Genomic DNA, 22,299 nt, shown 5'->3' with positions numbered 1-22,299 from the left:
CATATATAAACAATCAAACACAACCACTCTGCTGCCATTTGTTGTGAAGAACAGGTAAAATTCTCCCTTCTCCCTTATATTTGCTGTATTTTTTGATGTTTCACTCTGTGACGTTAGGTGTGCTTGTTTTGTATGGGGTTATTGGGGGAAAGACTCTAGCCCTAAATATTCACTTTAGCAAATAATTGGAAAAATGATGTTCACTAAAAAGTATATTAGGTAGTGTTTTTTTTTTTTAGACACAATTCACGCTTACTGTTTCATTCTGCTGCCCCTCTCTCACCTGTGGGCACTTGTGATGCACTCAGACATGTTACCTCTTCTTCTACATCACAATTATTGTTCTCTGGCATCAACATAACGCTATTTATTGCTTTACATAGAGTCACCTCAGCTAGTGAGAATGTCATATGACAAACTCAAGAAGGGTTATATTTCTACATCATCTCCTCTTCATCTCTTAACTGCTGCCTTGCACTCTTTTCATTAACCTCTTCAATTTATTTATCCCACCAGCACCTGGCTAATCCCCCAAACATCTCCCTCTTAATTTGTTTTACAAGTATCCCCCTGTCTGCTGTCTATGTGTCTCCTTTTTCCAATAAAGTAAGTCTGATGCCCAGCTCTAGACTTTGCGACACCTTTGGCAAACTCAAACATGAGTGTGTGTATTCCTGATGTTTACATTGCAGCTCTGAGTCTGCAGACAGGCACTAGAGGGCTTCCGGAATCCAAACTTAATTTTGGTCCATTATCTGACGCTGGACGTCCTCAAGGACCTCCAGAGTCAAATTTTTTATTGCCCGCACACCCATTAGGTCTCCCCTGCCGGCTGACATTGGTGGGGGAGGAGAGTTGGTGGAGCCTGACCCAGCACCGAGGGACATCGGTGCTGGATTCAGGTAAATCACTGCACCCCTTCAGCCCCGTGGGAGGGGGACCGCGAGTGAGGGGGGCACCCCAGGAGCATATAGTGCCAGGAAAATGGGTTTGTTTTCCTGGCACTATAGGATCCCTTTAAGTGGTGTGTAATAATATTTTATCTATTGTTATCTATTGTTAAACAAATAAAAATAAGACTACTTACTTTTAGAATGTTTGCAGTAGAAGAACTAAATGACAACTAATCTGGAGATGCTTGTAAAATGAAAATTAAGAAATCAAGTAGGTAACCCAGTAATAAGAAGAAATTAGTCAGAACAAGAAGATTCCTTAATCCAAATGAGACAGACGATTTCAAATCCAGGGCTGATTTCAAATCCAGGTATCTGTCCAAGGAAAAAAGAAAAAAAAACGTAATCCAGGAAAGAAAGACGAAGGTCGAGATCCTTTAAGGGAACCAGAAATAATTAAAGTAGGTAAAGATAATTCAGTATTACAGTCAGAGTTGTAACCATGTATCAGTTCAATGGCATAAAAGGTAAAGGCATAAAAGAGTAATCCGTACAACAGTCCAGGTTGGCAATGTGAAATACATCTGGATTAGCAAGAGTGTTGAAAATGAGTTGTCTAGAGTAGTCCAATATCCGCAACAAGAATTCTGATATGGTAGGAGTAGATTCCTCAAGTTTGTCCTGAAGACGAAGCAGTGGGGCCTAATTAGGAGGTACCTGTACAAGGGAGAATATTATAATGGAAACTGACATATTGAGGAACACATCAATAATGCGCCAAAGCACTGATGACGTATGTTTAAATAACGCACCCCGTTATGCTGATAAGTGTCTTCTTAAAGACACAGTATCAATATAATACAATCTAAAAAATAAATAAGACAGAAAATAACTGTACAAGTGTCTGATAGGGGGTCATTGTGATAGGGTGATTGAGGCAGAGCCACAGTTTGGGGGGTGACAGGTTTGTCGTGATTGGTTCGGGTGAGTGTGATAGGATTTGGGAGTGAGTGTGGCATGGTTGGAGGGGACAAGTGTGACAGGATTAAAATGGTTTAATGTGAGTTTGGCAGGGTGAAGGGAGTAAATGTGTGTGTGTGTGGGGACGGGGCTAGATGTGCCGGACCGGGCAATTGCTGCATGGGAAGCAGGAAGGAGTCCCTGCTTCCCCAACAAGCAGAATCTAGGAACTGCACTCCTTCAACCTATATAATGAATAGAGGTAACAGTATGTGCTTGTCTAAATGTGTGTGTGTGTGTGTGTGACTGCCAGTGTGTGACTGTCTGCCTGTGTGTGTGTGTGTGAGACTGTCTGCCTGTGTGTGACTGTCTGCCTGTGTGTGTGTGTGTCTGTCTGCCTATGTGTGTGTGACTGCGTGTGTGTGACTGTCTGCGTGTGTTTGTGACTGTCTGCCTGTGCCTGTGTGTGGCTGTCTGTCTGTATGTGTTTGTGACTGCCTGTGTGTATGTGTGACTGTCTTCCTCTGAGTGTGTGTGTGTGTGTGTGTGACTGTCTGCCTCTGTGTGTGTGACTGACTGCCTGTGTGTGTGGCTGTCTGCCTGTGTGCGTGTGGCCGTCTGCCTTTGTACGTCTGTGTGGCTGTCTGTCTGTGTGTGGCTCTCTGCCTGTGTGTATGTGGCTGTCTGCCTGTGTATGTGTGGCTGTCTGCATGTAGTGGTGTGTGTTACACTGGCTGGCTGTATGTGTGTGACTGTCCATCTGTACCTGTGTGTGTTTGTGACTGTCTGCCTGTAACTCTGCCTGTTCCACACAGGGCGCCTAAAGGCCTAAGGCCGGCCCTGGATGCAGGGAAGCAGCGCCTTTAGAGTATCCTCAAATCCGTGTAGTGTTGAGGTAGTATGAAAGAAAAGAGAATAAAAACAGTATATAATGTTATATAGTATCTTTGGTAACTGATAAATTCAATAAATGGAGTAACACTTACAATTTACTGGAGCTCATGATCATCTCCAGATGTATGCACTTGGCGATACAATACCTGTCTCTGGATTTGATGATAGTCCCGTTCCCTTACAGGAAGATGTTCCAGGCCAATCAGTCACTCTTGATGCCAAGCAATCAGGAGTCTTCTCCTTCAATGTGCAGCATTATGGCAATAGGAATTCACCAGTATATAGGATGAAAGTAAAACAATATAGAACTCTTCGTATGATTGAGATAAATGTAATAATATGCCTCACTCAAGGAGAGTAAAAGTAAAGTAAGAAACACCACCTAGCCACAGACATAAGAAAGACTTACTCTGTTGCTAAGGGTAGGTTACAGCGGTAATGGGGGCATAACCCTGGAAATACAAATAGGCAAAAAAAGAGAACTAATGAGGTCAGAGATCTCCCTAAAAATCATTTTAGGTAATAATCTTTAGTGCCAAAAAATTCTGCAACCAAAAAAGTGAAGGTGATGAAAAAATATAAACAATAACAATTAAAAAGGAATGGAGACTTAAATGGCTAAATGTAGAGTTTGATTGAAATTTAAATTATGTTTCAAAGTAAGCCACTAGAAATGTAGTTCATAACTGTTATATCTATATCTCAGAAAAGTATACAATGTAACAGGACATCAAAGTATCCCATTCGAGTAGGAAAGATATAGCTAGAGGAAAGAGGACACCATACGATTATACTTATGCACTTGTAAGGTGGCCGCAAATATACAAAGATCTATTAAGAAATGGTTGGACCACCAAGGGGTTAAGTTAGAGTAATAAATTAAATTTGAAGCCTGTGGTTAATATTAGATCATCCTATAAGTAGACACCACCAAATAATTAGTTACCCCTTATCCACATTAGGTACTTAGATTGAAAAAGGTCTAGAGTAGTGATATATATCTAAACAGTCAATTAGAATATTATACCTTTATCAACAACACAAGCCACCCATCAATGTTGGACACAGATGGAGAGCGAGATCGGCAGATTCAAATTAAAGATTGTTATACTGTTCAGCCCTTTTAACCAGCCAGTTGCAGTGATGCCAAAACACAACACCAGTACCAGGGGAACTTAGACATCTAAAGAGGGGGAAGGAAGAGGGTAATTATTCAGTTATATCCACACATACGTAGGGATAAAGTCACTCCCATACCCAAGCCTGTCAACCCACAAGACAGCTGCTTCGAGGCAGCCATCCCACCTTTATTTAAATACCAAATTCTATCCGAACTCTGCCCCGGGAAAAGTATGATAACGTCCCTAACCACTAGAAACTAAGTACTAACTTTCTCCATCCTAAGACATACAAAGTAAAATCAAATCACATAAAGGTGCATCGGCACTGGGGCTCGACGTGCATTTCGACGTGACTAACTGCCTTTATCAAGAGCTGAATTGCATCTGTGTTATGCCCGATTTTTAATAGGAATTCTGTTCCTCCCCCTCTACATGATCTGTCAATCGAAACTGTGTAGCATCATCAAAGGGGCAGAGCAACCTCCGACCAATCCCTGTGCTCGTTTCAAACAGGGGGCGAAGTCCGGTGTGGTTTGCCGAAATAGGCACAGCCCAATACTACAGCTCTGTTCGGCTTCCTGAGCTCTCCCCTTTTCTCCTGAAGGACAAAAAAAGTGTTATAATATGCCTAATACAGTAACTTACTACCCCAGGATAATTGTATATACATCTCCCTCACATATCACCCAAAAGGGTTCAACGTATAAATGAGAGAGACAATAAGGGAAAGGAAGAGTATATTCTAATCACCATCCATATTATCCAGTAAATGTTAGTTACATCACATAATTAAATAGTATGCTATTAGAAATATTGTAAAAAAAATATGAGTCAATGGGAATAAATCCCATCAGGCAGATCAGTATAAGATCAATTAGAGCCTGTCATCTCAACATAGATTTGTGTGTCAGTTATTTTGCATAATGAAGATTATAACCTAAATTTATTTTTATTTAGAGGTAATTCCAGTGGGGTACAGATTCCTCCTGTTTTTAGGGAGATCTCTGACCTCAGTAGTTCTCTTTTTTTGCCTAAAAGCTAGTTTTATTTAAGACAAAATTAATAAAACCAATATACAGCTTAAAAACACTAAAGCGTTTCACCAGACTGGACTTTTTCAAAGTGCCCACGTACACCCCTTCATGCCAATGGCAGTCCCTGATGGCAGTGAACTCTTTCAGCAGGATAATGCACCCTCCCACAGTGCAAACAATGTTCAGGAATGGTTTGAGAATCATGACAAAGAGTTCAAGGTGTTGCCTTGGTCTCCAAAGTCCTCAGTTCTCACCCAACTGATTAGTGCACATAATATAAATATTATGCATATATTTCCAGGATACTGATAGGTGCACTTTTGCGCCACTTGGGTCACAGATCCAGGGAGAAGTAGCTAACAGATGGCAAAGAGATGAGTAGCAGTAAAAATGTATTAAATATATTTTTACTGTTACTCCTTTTTTTCCCTCTATTAGTCACTTCTCACTTAAAGGAACACTATAGTATTAGGAATACAAACATGTATTCATAGCTATAGTTTTTCACTACCTATTTAGGTGACAGCCCCTCTCAGAATGGAGTTAAACTTGTCTTTTATCCATCGCTGCACTGGTCTCGCTGCTGCTGGCCCCGCCTCCATGGCTGAGATTATCAGAGAAGTATTGCGAGGCTATTGTGCATGTGCGGCAAAAACGCTCAGCCAATCAGCATCACCTCATAGAGATGCATTGAATCGATGCATCGCTATGGGAAGCATTCAGCATCTCCATGCAGAGCGTAAAGACGCTGACCATAGGAGCTGCGCACATTGCAGTGCTGAAATAGGAAGCGCATCTAGTGACCATTTCCAGTGACTGCAGCTACTGGTGTTACTAGGCAGCAATTTAAACACTGTCTATTCTCTGAAAAAGCAGCCGTAACATTGCTGAGCCTGCAGGGACATACTATTGACACCCAAACCACTACAAAAAGCTGAAGTGATTCTGGTGTCACCTTAATCTATGAATAAAATCAATATTTAGTTATTGTCCCCTAAACGTCAATTATTATTTTTCCATCTTGCTTTTTTTGGCACCACAGACAGAACTCTGAATCACAAAGCAAACAAAATGGCTTGTTCGTTCCTCATTTCATTTATTTGCAATATGACCATATGGCGATTCACAAGTTAGGATTTTTATCCGGGTGCTATGTATTGGTATATGTATGGTTATGTATGGTTATAACTATCTGGACTCTTTTTTTTGTTTGTTTGTTTGTTTGTTTGTTTTTGGGTGGAGCGGAGGGTATGGATGCTTGATTTCTTTTAACTTATGTCTGCTTGTGAGAGAAAAAAATTGACAAATTATCAATAATAACATGTTTTATTACAAAATATTGTTCCTAATGAACCATCAAGAATATAAATCTTCTGTAAGAGTAACATACTATATTTAAATTTCCCCATTAGATATTGCAATGAAGTGGATTCTAGATATGGATGTGCTCCTGGTGTTTCTGCTTGGCTGTGTATTAGGAACAGCATCACAAGGTTCTGATATTATTACCAACAACTACCTCCTTTCAGATGGGGACATCAGCAAAATTATTAACAGAGGGGACACAGGTCAGCTCCATTGTATTGGTTTCTCAGGGTCTCCTGAGCTTCTCATCTTATTGTTTACTATACCCGGACAAGGTTGTCCATTTGAAACCTTCTAGAAATGCTAAAGTGAAACTACCGTAAACTTCTGTTCTGTTAAAAACTAGTGCACATTTTTGGTTTTGACATCTAACCCATTCTCTTAGAACTAAAAAAGGAAAAGGACAGTCCCATCCTAGAATGAAAGGCTTACCAGATAAGGAGGACAGAGCTGATCTAAAAGAGGCAACCCCATTCTGAAAGAGGAATGAGAATCACAAGTTTGTGGAGGAGACGAGCATATAATGATAAAAGCTAAATGGCTCTCTTCCTCCTTACGGAAACTGTGGAAGCAGATAGATGCCTTAAGAGGAAACCTGCCAAATTTCCATGAATCATTATAATTCAGCAGGAGTTGGAGAACCACAGCTGGACAGCCCTGCTAACTTTAGGGAGTTTGTTTGTGTGGACTTTGAGAGTGTTTATAGATAGATTTAGGAAGCCAACAGCTACAGTGAGAAAGTAACAGAAACAAAGAATGAGAACTCTTAGAAAAAAAAGAGAGCTTAGAAAATCAGTATCTTTCCCTTCAGTAAATCCCCGCTCAGGTCTCAATATAGTATTTGCTTACTTGCGCTACTACAGAAAGAACATATTCTGAAGCATATCAGACTGATCCCACCAGTAAGGGGGCAGTCCAGAACCAAAATGTCACAAGTACTCTCTGCGTGAGCAACCCCAGGCGATCGTTTCGGCCTTCTCAGGGCCTCGTCCTCGTCTCGCTGCTGCTGGCCCCGCCTCCATGGCTGAGATTATCAGAGAAGTATTGCGAGGCTATTGTGCATGTGCGGCAAAAACGCTGAGCCAATCAGCATCACCTCATAGAGATGCATTGAATCGATGCATCGCTATGGGAAGCATTCAGCATCTCCATGCAGAGCGTAAAGACGCTGACCATAGGAGCTGCGCACAATGCCCCTCTAGACACAGTGAGCACGGGGTCCACGTCTAGATTACCCCTTTAACTTGGGGACAGACAAGTTTATGCATCGCAGCAAAAGCAAAGAAGTGAGAGAGTAGATTGTGCTTTGCACAAAAATTATGCTATGTATTATAGCAATCTTAAAATAAAATTTTAAAAAGGTTTTTAAAAGCGTGAAAATTATACCTGTTGTTAATGCAAAGAAGAACCATATATTCATGTTATTGCCATATCAAGGTGAATGATGTCAAGTTAGCACATTTCAGGAAAACAAATGATCCTGAATTAGTGCAAGAACACAATTAACATATACAGCCCTTGACATAAATATTCAGCCCTCTTTAATGTTTCCAGTATGTTTGTTGCATTCTAGAATTAGGTGCAAAATATGTTTAATGTGATCAGTGGCGTCTCTAGGATTCATTTTTAGGGGGGGCACATGGTGGGCCAGGGACAAAAGTAGGAGGGCACATTTAACCCCTCCCTCACCGCAGTTTGACCCCGCCCCTGCCGCATGTTTAGCCCCGCCCCCGACACAATGTATTTTTTTATTTTTTTTTAATAATCCCTGGTGGAAAATAATGAATCCTCCACCAGGGATTATTAAAAAACAAACACATTTCCACATTTCCCTTGATACAGTGCCATAGTTGCCAACATTTGAAAAAAAATTCCAAGGGCATTTTGCAGCACAGCTATCAATTACTGTCTGTGTATAATATCCCTGGACAGTCAGTGCTCTCTGTATAATACAGGGTTATGTGTATAATAAATTGGGACAGTCAGCGGTCCCTGTAAAGTGCTGCTCTCTGTATAGTACAGGTCTGTTTGTGTATAATATCCCAAGACAGACAGCAGCACTATACAGGGAACACTGACTGTCCCAGGATATTATACAGACACATACCTGTATTATACAAAGAGCAGCACTATACAGGAAGCACTGACTATCCCGGGATATTATACACACACAGATCTGTATTATACAGAGAACAGCACTATAGTATTATACAGATAGCTGAGCATATACCCCATGTCCCAATCTCTAGACTACTAGTACCTGTCAACAGCAGCTCCCAGACGAGTGTAACAGGGCTAAAGTGTGCGGCAGCTCACACAGATGATTCAGCGGTAAAGCGCACTCGCTGGCAGAGCCAAACTGGGAATCCAAAGCAGCCCTGGAAAAAATGTATGCCATTCCTACAAGTCAATATATATATATATTTATTATACAGCTCACTGACATGCGCAAATAGGCTCACTGACAGACAAAAAACTCTGACTCACACACAAGCTTACTACAGACAAACCCACTTGTATAAATACAAGGCTCACTACAAGCTCACTGACACACACATGCTCACTAAATAGAAGCTCACTGACACACACAAGCAGTACCATCTTAACAGTGTCAAGGGCCACGGGCAAAGCAATGCACTGGGGCCCTTCCTACACAACAACTCACAGGAATAAAATGTTTAATTATTGATAGACTGCTGAGTACATACACACAGTACACAGAATACGAACACAGAGACTGCTGAATACACACACACACACACAGATTTCTGAATGCACACAGGCGTTGCTGAATGCACACAGGCGTTGCTGAATGCACACAGGCTGATTTATACACTTACACACAGACTGCTGAGTCCATACACACACACAGACTGCTGAGTCCAAATACACACACAGACTGCCGAGTCCATATACACACACAGACACACACACAGACTGCTGAGTCCATACACACACACAGACACACAAACACAGACTGCTGAGTCCATACACACACATACTGCTGAGTCCATACACACACACAGACACACAGACTGCTGAGTCCATACACACACATACTGCTGAGTCCATACACACACACAGACACACAGACTGCTGAGTTCATACACACACACAGATGCACAGACTGCTGAGTTCATACACACACACACAGACTGCTGAGTCCATACACACACAGAGACTGCTGAGTCCATACACACCCACAGACTGCTGAGTCCATGCACACACACAGACTGCGTGCTGAATCCATACACACACACACACACAGACTGTTGAGTCCACACACACACACATTCTGCTGAGTCCATACAAACACACACAGACACACACACACACACAGAGACTGCTGAGTCCATACACACAGACACACACACACAGACTGCTGAGTCCATATACACACACACAGACTGCTGAGTTCATACACACACACACACACACACACAGACACAGACTGCTGAGTCCATACACACACACAGACTGCTGAGTCCATACACACACACACACACACAAGCTTCCTCACTAGCAGAGACACACACAAGCACATTAAGCCTACCTGTTACTGGAGCCTGTTGCTCGCGGTCAGACAGCCATCTTCCATCCTTTCCAGCAGCAGCAAGGTCTGCTGCTTAATGGTGGGGGCGGGGCTTAGGTGCGGGAGGCAGGGCTTCATTTGGAGGCACGGTCTGTGCCGGGGAGCCTGTCAGTGCTCCGTTCCAGCCCCTCTGTCCTGCATTCCCTCGGGCTGTAACACACTGTTACAGTCTGAGGGAATATAATTTAAACACATGACCAGCAAGTTGCACAGCATGATGTAGGGGGGGCCATGGCCCCCTCTGCCCTCTCCCCCCCCCCCCCCAGTGACACCACTGTGATACCAAAGCATGTTGAAAACAGACCATTTACACTCCATCAGGTTGAATTGGTTAGTGTATGAACAGGAAATAAGTCTTTTTGCAAATTCCTAAAGGGACACTATAGTCACCCAGACCACTTTAGCTCAATAAAGTGGTCTGGGTGCCAGGTCCCTCAGGTTTTAACCCTTCAGATGTGAACATAGCAGTTTCAGAGAAACTGCTATGTTTACATAGCAGGGTTATTCCAACCTCTACTGGCTGTCTTCCTGACAGCCGCTAGAGGCGCATCTGCGACGCTGTATGCAAAATTTGCATTCAGCGTGCAGAACGTCCATAGGAAACAGTTTGAATGCGCGCGCAGCACTTGCCGTGCATGCGCATTCCGATCCACTCGGGAGCTGACGTCGGCTGGAGAGGAGAGGTAACCAGCACCGAGGGAGCTGGGCGCTGGATTAAGGTAAGCTGCTAAAGGGGTTTTAACCCCTTCAGCCCAGCGGGAGGGGGGCTCTGAGGGTGGGGGCACCCTTAGGGCACTATAGTGTCAGGAAAACGGGTTTGTTTTCCTGACACTATAGTGATCTTTAACTAGAATGCAGGTTTGGGCTTTGACTGGGCCATTCTAAGACATCTAGTTTCTTAGTTTTAAATGGTTCACTGATTTGAAGTGGTCATGTTGTTTGGTACCTGCATGTGCAGCTTTTCAGTTTGAAACATTGTACATAAAGAGAAAATGCATATTGTTCTAGGCTGACTAATGATTTAGTTGGAGGTGCTGGAGTTATACCGCTGGCAGTTATCAGCCAGCCTGGAACAAAAGTTGAAATGTTAAAGGGAAACTAAATCATCCAAGGTACTTCATCTTAATGAAGTGGGCTGGGTGCAGTAGCCCTGTCCTATTTACAATGCAGGGTTAAATACACCTATAGTGGCTGTCATACTGACAGCCAATAGAGGAGCTTCTACGATACTGCACGTGACATGAAAGTCCATAAGAAAGCACTGAATACAATGCTTTCTTATAGGAAAGCATGAAAGAAGATGCAGCATTTGACGTTCATGCACATCAGGTCCCCAGTGCTCCTCTATGACCATTGGATTGGACCATCACGGAAGAGACCTTGTCTCCTCAATGACGTGACAGAAGGTGAAGAGGTGAGCAGTGCTACATAAGCCTCAGTGATGGAAAATGGTAAATAAAACCCTCATTTTATGAATTATTATTCCACATGGGACACACACACCAGTTTATACCTGGGACAATGTCACTGTATATTGATTTCCCAACAACTCTTATTTTGGCGAATTACCCTGTCTAACGCTGATGATATACTCTGCGCTAACCTTCTCAATTGAACAATGCAGTCAGCGCAAGAAGCTATGGTTGCATATCATTATTGTAAAATAGTTTTCAAACAATTTAAGAAAAACACAGAAGGATGCATGGCACCAAGAGAATTCCTTGTGTATTCCTATATTTGCTATTTGATATTGTGCAAACTGTACGTCTAGAATCACTGTAAATGCTTACCGCAGAACCGAAATTTAAACACACTCCAGGCCAGCTTGCTCTGCATGAGTTAACACTAATCTGTGTAGCCACATAAGGCTTATCTGTACAAATCTATTGGGCAAATACTGAAGAAAGGAATGTTCCTCATTATCCGATCCCAAGCATATTGGGCAGGCCTTGACTGCCTGAAATCGAACAACTTTAAAACAGTTTGACAAAACAATTGCACCATAACCTCATAATCACTACAATAGGATGGATAATAACTCTTTGATATTTAAGTTCACTTCGTCCCCAAAAAAAGAAAGAAAAGACTAACATTTTAATTTCAATAAATATATAAAAGCTGGTCAGACTTCATATGTTCGTTTACATTTTAGACATCTCAGGCTTAAAAAGCATTTTTTTCTGCTGGTAAAGTCATTGATTTGACATATTGTAAAATGAAAATGTTACACTACTGCTATATCTGAGATAATATAGACAATATTCTTCCATTAGTCTTTTCCAGAAACTGCGCTGAAATTTTGGATAAGTCGAAAGGTAGTGCAACGGATGGCTTATATATTATACAGCCTGCGAATGATCCCATTGCTGTTTTTTGCATTATGCAAGACGGAGGATGGACAGTTATCCAGCACATTACAGCTAACAGCAGCTTGAACTTTGACCGTACATGGAAGCATTACAAATTAGGCTTTGGCCATATTCTTGATGACCACTGGCTAGGCAATGAATACATGCATCAGCTAACTCAGCCTCCTGGTCATCACAAACTTGGAATCAAACTGGTGACAATGGAGGGAGAGATAAAGTGGGGCATGTATGATCCAGCTTTGATCGAACCTGAGGAGTCACATTATAGACTTCGTCTTGGCTTGTATTATGGCTCTGCCTGCGATGCTTTGACCCATGACACAGATGCATATCTACATGATAACCAGAGATTCACCACTCGAGACCGTGATAATGATAACTATTTCCTGAACTGTGCTTTGCTGGAGAGCCAGGGCATTGCAGGTGGAGGATGGTGGTATGATGCCTGTGCCAGCGCAAATCTAAATCGGAGGAATGTTATTTATTGGCAAAAAGATTGTAACAAAGACAATCCTTGCAAGTATGCAAGCATGATGTTGCAACCTACCGCAGTAAAGGGATGTAGACAATCGATGCACTGCAGTAGGGATGAATTATAAGGAGGCAGATGACTGTTCTTCAACAACTTTCATTAATAAACCTTCTAAATCATGCCAGTGTTTTTACTCTCAAAAATAACAGTGGAAACTTTAAACCGGTTTTGCAGCAATTGCTGTTTTCATTAAATACAGGGTTTTGTGTGGGTCACAGCTAATTTGGTTCAACTCTATCACAAATTATGACAGTCAACTCCTAGATAAATTTTAATTGGTAAATTCGCCATTCATGTAGTAGCTTCAATGGTTCATTAAGTTGGTTCCCATACATTTCAATGAAGGCACAAGTCAAACTGGTAAATTTGTTAGAAAACAATGCTGTACCAAAGTCATCCCTGAACTGTCACATGGGGTCAAGTTATCATATCCTGGTTCCCAAGAACTGAAAGGCCTGTGCCGTTGAAAGCAACGGTCTCTTGCTTCATTATAGTAGTATATGTAACAAGTGTCAGTTAGGTGGAAGAGGAGTGCATAATTCTTACAATTTTGACCTAGTCCTCCACTATGAACCATGGCCAAGTGTATGAAGGTACATTGACTTAAGTATTTCATAAAGTGTGTAAATCACATAAATCACGAATGCACATTTTTTTCATGAAAGCTTTGATGGTAGGGGAACTGACAAACATTTCTATGGAAAACAATTTCTATGGATTGGTGAGATTTGTTTTACCCAGGGCTGCCATCAGGGGGTGACAAACGTGACAGTTGTCACGGGCCCGCTATCTATGTGTGCAGCCGCGGGCCCCCCAGCTTCCTGTTACCGCAGAGGGGGCCCAGGCAGCACACAGCTTCTCCTCTTCTCGTCTCTGCTAATAACTCTCGCGAGACCCGGTTGCCATGGCAACGCTCCGCGGATCTCGCGAGAGTTATTGGAGGAGAGAAGAGGAGAAGCTGTGTGCTGCCTGGGCCCCCTCTGCGGTAACAGGAAGCCGGGGGGCCCCACCATGCCACTGGACCACCGGACCACACACTACATACACTGACACAACACACACTACATACAATGACACAACACACACACACACTGCATACACTGACACAACACACACTACATACACTAACACAACACACACACACTACATACACTGACACAACACACACACTGCATATACCAACACAACACACACTGCATACACTAACACAACACACACTCTGCATACACTGACACAACACACACTGCATACACTAACACAACACACACACACACTGCATACACTAACACAACACACACTGCATACACTGACACAACACACACACTCTGCCTACACTGACACAACACACACACTGCATACACTAACACAGCACACACTGCATAAACTAACACAACACACACTGCATACACTAACACAACACACACTGCATACACTAACACAACACACTCTGCATACACTGACACAACACACACTGCATCCACTATACTGACACACACTCTGCATTCGCTACACATTACCACACTCTGCATTCACTACACTAACACACACTCTGCATCCGCTACACACTAACACACTCTGCATTCACTACACTAACACACACTCTGCATCTGCTACACACTAACACACTCTCTGCATTCACTACACATTAACACTCTGCATTCACTACACTAACACAGACTCTGCATCCGCTACACACTAACACATTCTCTGCATTCACTACACATTAACACATTCTCTGCATTCACTACACATTAACACACTCTCTGCATTCACTACACTAACACACTCGTTGCATTCACTACACTAAGACACTCTCTGCATTCACTACACTAAGACACTCTCTGCATTCACTACACATTAACACACTCTCTGCATTCACTATACATTAACACACACTCTGCATTCACTACAAATTTACACACACACTACATTCATTACACTGACGCACTCTGCATTCACTACACCCTAACACACACTCTGCATTTATTACACACTAACACACACTCTGCATTCACTAAACTATGCACACACTCTGGATTCACTATACTGACACACACTCTGCATTCACTACACTAACATACACTCTGCATCAACTGTACACACAGCATCCACTACACAAACATCCTGTATTCACAGTACACACACTACATCCACCACAAATTGAAACACTCTGCATTCACTATACACAGACACTGCGTCTAATACACACACTGCATCAACTACAGACACTGCATCCACTAAACACATTTCATCTAGTACATACAAACACTACATCCACTACACAAACACACACTACATCACTGTACACACACTACATCCACTACTCAAACACACTCTGCGTTCACTATACACACTGCATCCGCTACACTAACACACTCTGCATTCACTGCACAAACAGTATCTAATACACACAAACACTACATCCATTACACACATTCTAATTCACTTCCACTATACACACCACATTCAGTCCCGCATCATTGTCAGCGGACTAGGTAGGGCGTGGGCGGGCCCGGGAGGGAGGGCCCAGACCTTGTGCTTTGTCAGGGGCCCCAAAATTTCTGATGGCAGCCCTGGTTTTACCTAACACCTTTCGGAGGTACACAAAAGCACTATTTCACTTTCAGCACCACAGAAGGGAGCAGAGCATCTCTGCACATCCCTACAGCACTGAAAAGGTAAAATTTCTTACTGGTAGAACCTTTCAGTGATGCCCCCAAAAAAACTGTATATATATATATATATATATATATATATATATATTTTTTTTTTTTTTTTTTTTTTTTTAAATACACCGTTCTTCTTTTTACTTTTATTATTTTGTCATCTTACTTTTTTATTTCTGCTATTATTAGCAGTCATAAATATATAATTTAACATTTAGTTGCAAACACTATTCCATTCCTGCTGTTTTGTTTAAGCCATTCAAGGTTTGATATACATATCCTGATTGTGGCGAAAGTAACCCCTGCAATAGATCTGGCTAAAATACTTCAAACAGGCTCTGTTCGGGATGCAATTGGGACTATATGGTTTGTTTACCGAACAAGCGCACGAACAGAGACCACCCTGGAGCTTGTTAACACCTATTAACAACTTGGAACGTTTCTCATCACAGTGTTACAATGCTGCCGCCCATCCCATGTGTTCCCTATTAAGGGTTAATAAGTATATAAAAAATACCCATCTCTGTCTCATTAGAGATATCTTTGCCAGAAGCTCAAGGAAGCAGGCTGAAGGATCAGTGTTAGGACCCTCTTAGGGGGGTCTGCCTTGATGTTGGCAGGCGGGCATTCCCTCCAATGGCCATTGGAACAAATAAATTACCTCCATTTGTCTAAATATACATAGGGATTAAGTAGAGCGCGCAGGTAACTTCTTCTTTTCTTTGGTTTTTACTATATATTGGGGCTGATGTGTACTGTAGTCATTGCTGCCGGCCCAGTAGTGATGGGAGAGAGCAAAGGACTTCTCTTTTTGCATTTGTATTTGCTTTGTATCACACAGCCTTGTTACAATGCTGCCGCCCATCCCATGTGTTCCCTATTAAGGGTTAATAAGTATATAGGGGTGCATATAAAAAATACCCCTCTCTGTCTCATTAGAGATATCTTTGCCAGAAGCTCAAGAAAGCAGGCTGAAGGGTCAGTGTTAGGACCCGCTTAGGGGTGTCTGCCTTGATGTTAGCAGGCGGGCATTCCCTCCAATGGCCATTGGAGCAACTAAATGACCTCCATTTGTCTAAATATACATAGGGATTAAGGAGAGAGCGCAGGTAACTTTTTCTTTTCTGCAGTGTTCTAATTGTTCGTCTGGGTGGCCGCAATTCCTATGAACAACCACGAGGTGGCGGCCATCTTGGTTGCATGAACACAGGCAGCGGTGTTTGGGCATGAATCTCATGGAACTGAAATCGGATACAGAAAATCCCGAACACCGCTGGACTTCCATCATTGCCTGCATTTGTTTCTATTCAGCTTAGAAGGGCACTGTTCGGTGAGATCAACTGCCAAACTAGACCGACCGCAAGCCCTGATTCTCTGGAACTGTTTTGGGTGATTTTTGGATATGTTGGTCACCCAGATCAGGGCTATCAGGGGATGTAACATGGAGATATGTTGTGTTTTGGGGTACTTATGTGTCTTTGTAAAATATGTGTTTTTTTCTGCCCGGAGATAATTGGGTTAATACAATATCTGACTCAATTATCTCACAGGCAGAGGGGAGGGATAGTATGTTTGTTATGGGAGTGTCATATTTTAATGACTGTTCTGATTGGTTTGTAAGCTTTGTGTCCCTGTCTCCAACAAGGTCCATGTGGGCGTACACTTTGCCTGGGGACTTGCATAAAAGGCCAGCTGTGGCTTCCATTAAAGAGAATGCTTTTCCACTTCATGAAGTCTTGGCTCATGTTTGGGGGAAGGGAGAACTACATACACTCTGGGGATTGCAATATCACAATACTCCCCTGTAGTGATGTCCCGAACGGTTTGCTGGCGAATATTTCCTGGCGAACATAGCTTGTTCGCGTTCAACACGTATGGCGAACATATGCGATGTTCGGTCCGTCCCCTATTCGTCATCATTGAGTAAACTTTGACTCTGTACCTCACAGTCAGCAGACACATTCCAGCCAATCAGCAGCAGACCCTCCCTCCCAGACCCTCCCACCTCCTGGACAGCATCCATTTTAGATTCATTCTGAAGCTGCATTCTTAGTGAAAGGAGGGACAGTGTGCTGCTGTTGATTTAATAGGGAAATTGATAGCTAGGCTAGTGTATTCAGTGTCCACTACAGTCCTGAGGGACTCATCTGATCTCTGCTGTAAGGACAGCACCCCAAAAAGCCCTTTTTAGGGCTAGAAAATCAGTCTGCTTTCTTTTTTTTTCTGTGTAATCTAATTGCAGTTGCCTGCCTACCAGCGTGTGTGTCAGGCTCACAGCATATACTGTGCCCATTTGCCCAGTGCCACCACTCATATCTGGTGTCACAATAGCTTGCATTAAAAAAAAACAAAAAACCTTTTGACTGTAATATAATAGCAGTCAGTTTCCTTCACACGTGTGCGTTTCAGGGCCTGCCAGGGCACAGTGTCACACCAGTGCAACTCATATCTGGTGTAACAGTAGTGTACATTTAAAAAAAAAAAAATACAATTTTGACTGTAATAGATTGAATAGCAGTTAGTTGTCTGCAAGTGTGTGTGTCAGGCTCACAGCGTATACTGTGCCCACTTGCCCAGTGCCACCACTCATATCTGGTGTCACAATAGCTTGCATTTAAAAAAAAAAAACAACCTTTTTTGACTGTAATATAATAGCAGTCAGTTTCCTTTACACGTGTGCGTTTCAGGGCCTGCCAGGGCACAGTGTCACACCAGTGCAACTCATATCTGGTGTAACAGTAGTGTACATTTATATAAAAAATAAAATTTTGACTGTAATAGATTGAATAGCAGTTAGTTGTCTGCAAGCGTGTGTGTCAGGCCTACAGCGTCTACTCTGCCAACTTCTGCCAGTGCACAGTGCCACTCATATCTGTTGTCACAGTAGCTTGCACGCATAGTACCACTAATCGGAAAAAAATGACAGGCAGAGGTAGGCCACCCCTCAGGGGCCGTCGTGGTCGTGGTGCTGTGATTCCCTTTGGCCCTAGAACAATGCCCAGTGTTCAGAGGCCACGTACCCTGAACTCGAAAAGTTCTGAGGACATAGTTGACTGGCTAACACAGGACACCCAATCTTCTACAGCTTCCGCTTGGAACCTTGACGCACCATCCTTCTCCAGCTTAGCTTCGGGGACCTATCAAGTTACCACTCGCCCGCCTGCCGCCACCACCAACACTAGCATCACAGCCGCTTCACTTGATATGTCAGAGGAGTTATTTACACATCAGTTGGTAGAAATGAGTGATGCGCAAACATTATTGCCAGAGGATGTAGATAACAGGGATATGTCTCAGTCAGGCAGCATTACACACATGGACGTACGGTGTGATGATGATGATGTTGTACCCACTGCTGCTTCCTTTGCTGAGTTGTCAGATACAAGTGAAGCGGTTGATGATGACGATGCGTCCGTGGATGTCACGTGGGTGCCCGCTAGAAGAGAAGAGGAACAGGGGGAAAGTTCAGATGGGGAGACAGAGAGGAGGAGGAGACGAGTTGGAAGCAGTGGGAGGTCGTCGCAAGGAGCTAGTGGCACAGTCAGACAGCATGCATCGGCACCCGGGGTCAGCCAGACAGCACGCCAATCAATGCATGCTGTTGCCACCACCAGAATGCCGTCATTGCAGAGCTCAGCAGTGTGGCATTTTTTTGTGTGTCTGCCTCTGACAACAGCGATGCCATTTGCAACCTGTGCCAAAAGAAACGGAGTCGTGGGAAGTCCAACACCCACCTAGGTACAACTGCTTTGCAAAGGCACATGATCGCACATCACAAACGCCTATGGGATCAACACATGAGTACAAGCAGCACACAAACTCAAAGCCGCCATCCTCCTCCTGGAGCCGCCATCCTCCGCCACGTCAACCACTGCTGTCCTCCTTGCCCCCTCTCAACCATCCGCCACTCCATCTCTCGCCTTGAGCAGTTCCTGCTCATCTGCCCACAGTCAGGTGTCTGTCAAGGACATGTTTGAGCGTAAGAATCCAATGTCACAAAGTCACCCCCTTGCCCAGCATCTGACAGCTGGCTTGTCTGAACTCTTAGCCCGCCAGCTTTTACCATATAAGCTGGTGGAGTCTGAGGCGTTCAAAAAATTTGTAGCTATTGGGACACCGCAGTGGAAGGTACCCGGCCGAAATTTCTTTGCACAAAAGGCAATCCCCAACCTGTACTCAATTGTGCAAAAGGAAGTAATGGCATGTCTGGCACACAGTGTTGGGGCAAGGGTCCATCTGACCACTGATACCTGGTCTGCAAAGCATGGTCAGGGCAGGTATATCACCTACACTGCGCATTGGGTAAACCTGCTGACGGCTGCCAAGCATGGAATGCGTGGCTCTGCAGAGGAGTTGGTGACACCGCCACGACTTGCAGGCAGGCCTGCTGCCACCTCCTCTACTCCTCCTACTCCATCCTCTTCCATAACCTCCTCAGCTGAGTCCTCTTCTGCTGCTGCGTCTTGCTCCACATCAACGGCACCCCCCAGCTCCCCAGGTACTATTCCACATCCCGGATACGGCAGTGTCACGCCGTCTTGGGGTTGACTTGCCTGAAAGCAGAGAGTCACACCGGACCAGCACTCCTGTCTGCCGTGAACGCACAGGTGGATCAGTGGCTGACTGCGCACCAACTGGAGATCGGCAAAGTGGTTTGTGACAACGGAAGAAATTTGTTGGCGGCATTGAATTTGGGCAAGTTGACACATGTACCGTGCATGGCACTTGTGTGTAATCTGATCGTACAACGCTTTGTGCATAAGTACACAGGCTTACAGGACGTCCTGAAGCAGGCCAGGAAGGTGTGTGGCCGTTTCAGGCGTTCCTAAACGGCCATGGCGCACTTTGCAGATATCCAGCGGCGAAACAACATGCCAGTGAGGTGCTTGATTTGCGACAGTCCGACACGTTGGAATTCAACACTCCTAATGTTCGACCGCCTGCTCCAACAAGAAAAAGCCGTTAACGACTATTCGTATGACCGGGGTGCTAGGACAGCCTCTGCGGAGCTGGGAATATTTTTGCCATGTTACTGGACGCTCATGCGCAATGCCTGTAGGCTCATGTGTCCTTTTGAGGAGGTGACAAACCTAGTCAGTCACACTAAAGGCACCATCAGCGACATCATACCATTTGTTTTCTTCCTGGAACGTGCCCTGCGAAGAGTGCTGGATCAGGCCGTAGATGAGCGTGAAGAGGAAGAGGAAGAGTTGTGGTCACCATCACCACCAGAAACAGACTTATCAGCATCGCTCGCTGGACCTGCGGCAACGCCGGAAGAGGATTGTGAGGAAAAGGAGTCAGAGGTGGAATGTGTCTTTGAGGAGGAGGAGGAAGAACAACCACAACAGGCATCCCAGGGTGCTCGTTGTCACCTATCTGGTACCCGTGGTGTTGTACGTGGCTGGGGGGAAGAACATACCTTCAGTGAGATCACTGAGGATGAGGAACGGGACATGAGTAGCTCGGCATCCAACCTTGTGCAAATGGGGTCTTTCATGCTGTCGTCCCTGTTGAGGGACCCTCATATAAAAAGGCTGAAGGAGAACGACCTGTACTGGGTGTCCACGCTACTAGACCCCCGGTATAAGCAGAAAGTGCCTGAAATGTTACCGAATTACCGCAAGTCGGAAAGGATGCAGCAGTTCCCAAAAAATCAAAAGTATGCTTTACACAGCGTATAAGGGTGATGTCACAGCACAATGGGAATCTAACAGGGGAAGAGGTGAAAGTAATCCTCCTCCTCCCACGACCACGCCGGCAAGGACAGGACGCTTTACAGACGTGTTGTTGATGGAGGACATGCAGAGCTTTTTAAGTCCTACGCATCGCCACAGCCCTTCGGGGTCCACCCTCAGAGAACGACTCAACTGACAGGTAGCAGACTACCTCGCCTTAACTGCAGATATCGACACTCTGAGGAGCGATGAACCCCTTGACTACTGGGTGTGCAGGCTTGACCTGTGGCCTGAGCTATCCCAATTTGCGATAGAACTTCTGGCCTGACCCGCTTTAAGTGTCCTGTCAGAAAGGACCTTCAGTGCAGCAGGAGGTATTGTCACTGAGAAGAGAAGTCGCCTAGGTCAAAAAAGTCTAGATTACCTCACCTTTATTAAGATGATTGAGGGATGGATCCCGAAGGGACTGACAGTGGGCGATACATTCGACTAAAAAAGGCCTGATGAGGGGGACTACTTAACACACCACTCCTATCTGGTGGCACATTAGATTACACGCGCAGTGCCCCAAATTTGAAGTAGGAGGACCGACCAAGCATCTTTTTCCATCTCCCGGTTCCTAAAATCGATGCCATATACACGTCCCCTGATAGGGGACGTAACAGGGATTAAACTGATAGGAATAGTACTACTTAACACACCTTATAATAACGCAGAGAGAGGCAATGCAGAGAGAGGAGTCTGAAGAAGAGGAGTCAGAGGAGGAAGGTTGCTTTGAGGAGGTGGAAGACCAAACACAGCAGGCGTCCCAGGGGGCTTGTTGTCACCTTTCGGGGACCCTTGGTGTTGTACGTGGCTGGGTGGAGGAAGAGACCTTCAATGACATCAGTGAGGACAAGGAACGGGACATGGCTAGCTTGGTATCCAACCTTGCAAATGGGGAGTTTGCGGTTGTGCAAATGGACTGTTTGCGGTTGTTTGCGGTGCGTTAAACGGGGAGTTTGGTCTGTCACTGTGAAGCGGGCGTAACCTTTACACTACCTGATCGATACAACATCATTGTATAATTGATAGGAAGTTTTTGGGATTCTGCTAGTGTACCTATAATAGAGGACAAAACATTGCTAAAAAACTGTAATAAAGCTTCCAATGATCAGAATGCACTCACATATTCCGGAAAAGTAAAGCGTATTAT

The 22,299-nt window shown here is 44.1% G+C and overlaps 1 protein-coding gene across 1 annotated transcript; it reads left to right on the top strand.

Annotated features, from left to right (window-relative positions):
- LOC134583566 (fibrinogen-like protein 1-like protein) lies at positions 1 to 12,879 on the top strand. The gene is made up of 3 exons (XM_063440522.1): positions 1 to 54; positions 6,315 to 6,470; positions 12,133 to 12,879. Exons 2-3 carry the CDS (start codon positions 6,323 to 6,325, stop codon positions 12,825 to 12,827), a joined length of 843 nt encoding a protein of 280 aa, XP_063296592.1. The 5' UTR covers positions 1 to 54; positions 6,315 to 6,322; the 3' UTR covers positions 12,828 to 12,879.
- Positions 12,880 to 22,299: the final 9,420 nt, after the last annotated feature.

This window comes from Pelobates fuscus, chromosome 13, assembly GCF_036172605.1.
Source record: "Pelobates fuscus isolate aPelFus1 chromosome 13, aPelFus1.pri, whole genome shotgun sequence".
NCBI classification, from domain to species: Eukaryota; Metazoa; Chordata; class Amphibia; order Anura; family Pelobatidae; genus Pelobates; species Pelobates fuscus.
This window is presented reverse-complemented; position numbering and strand designations above follow the sequence as displayed.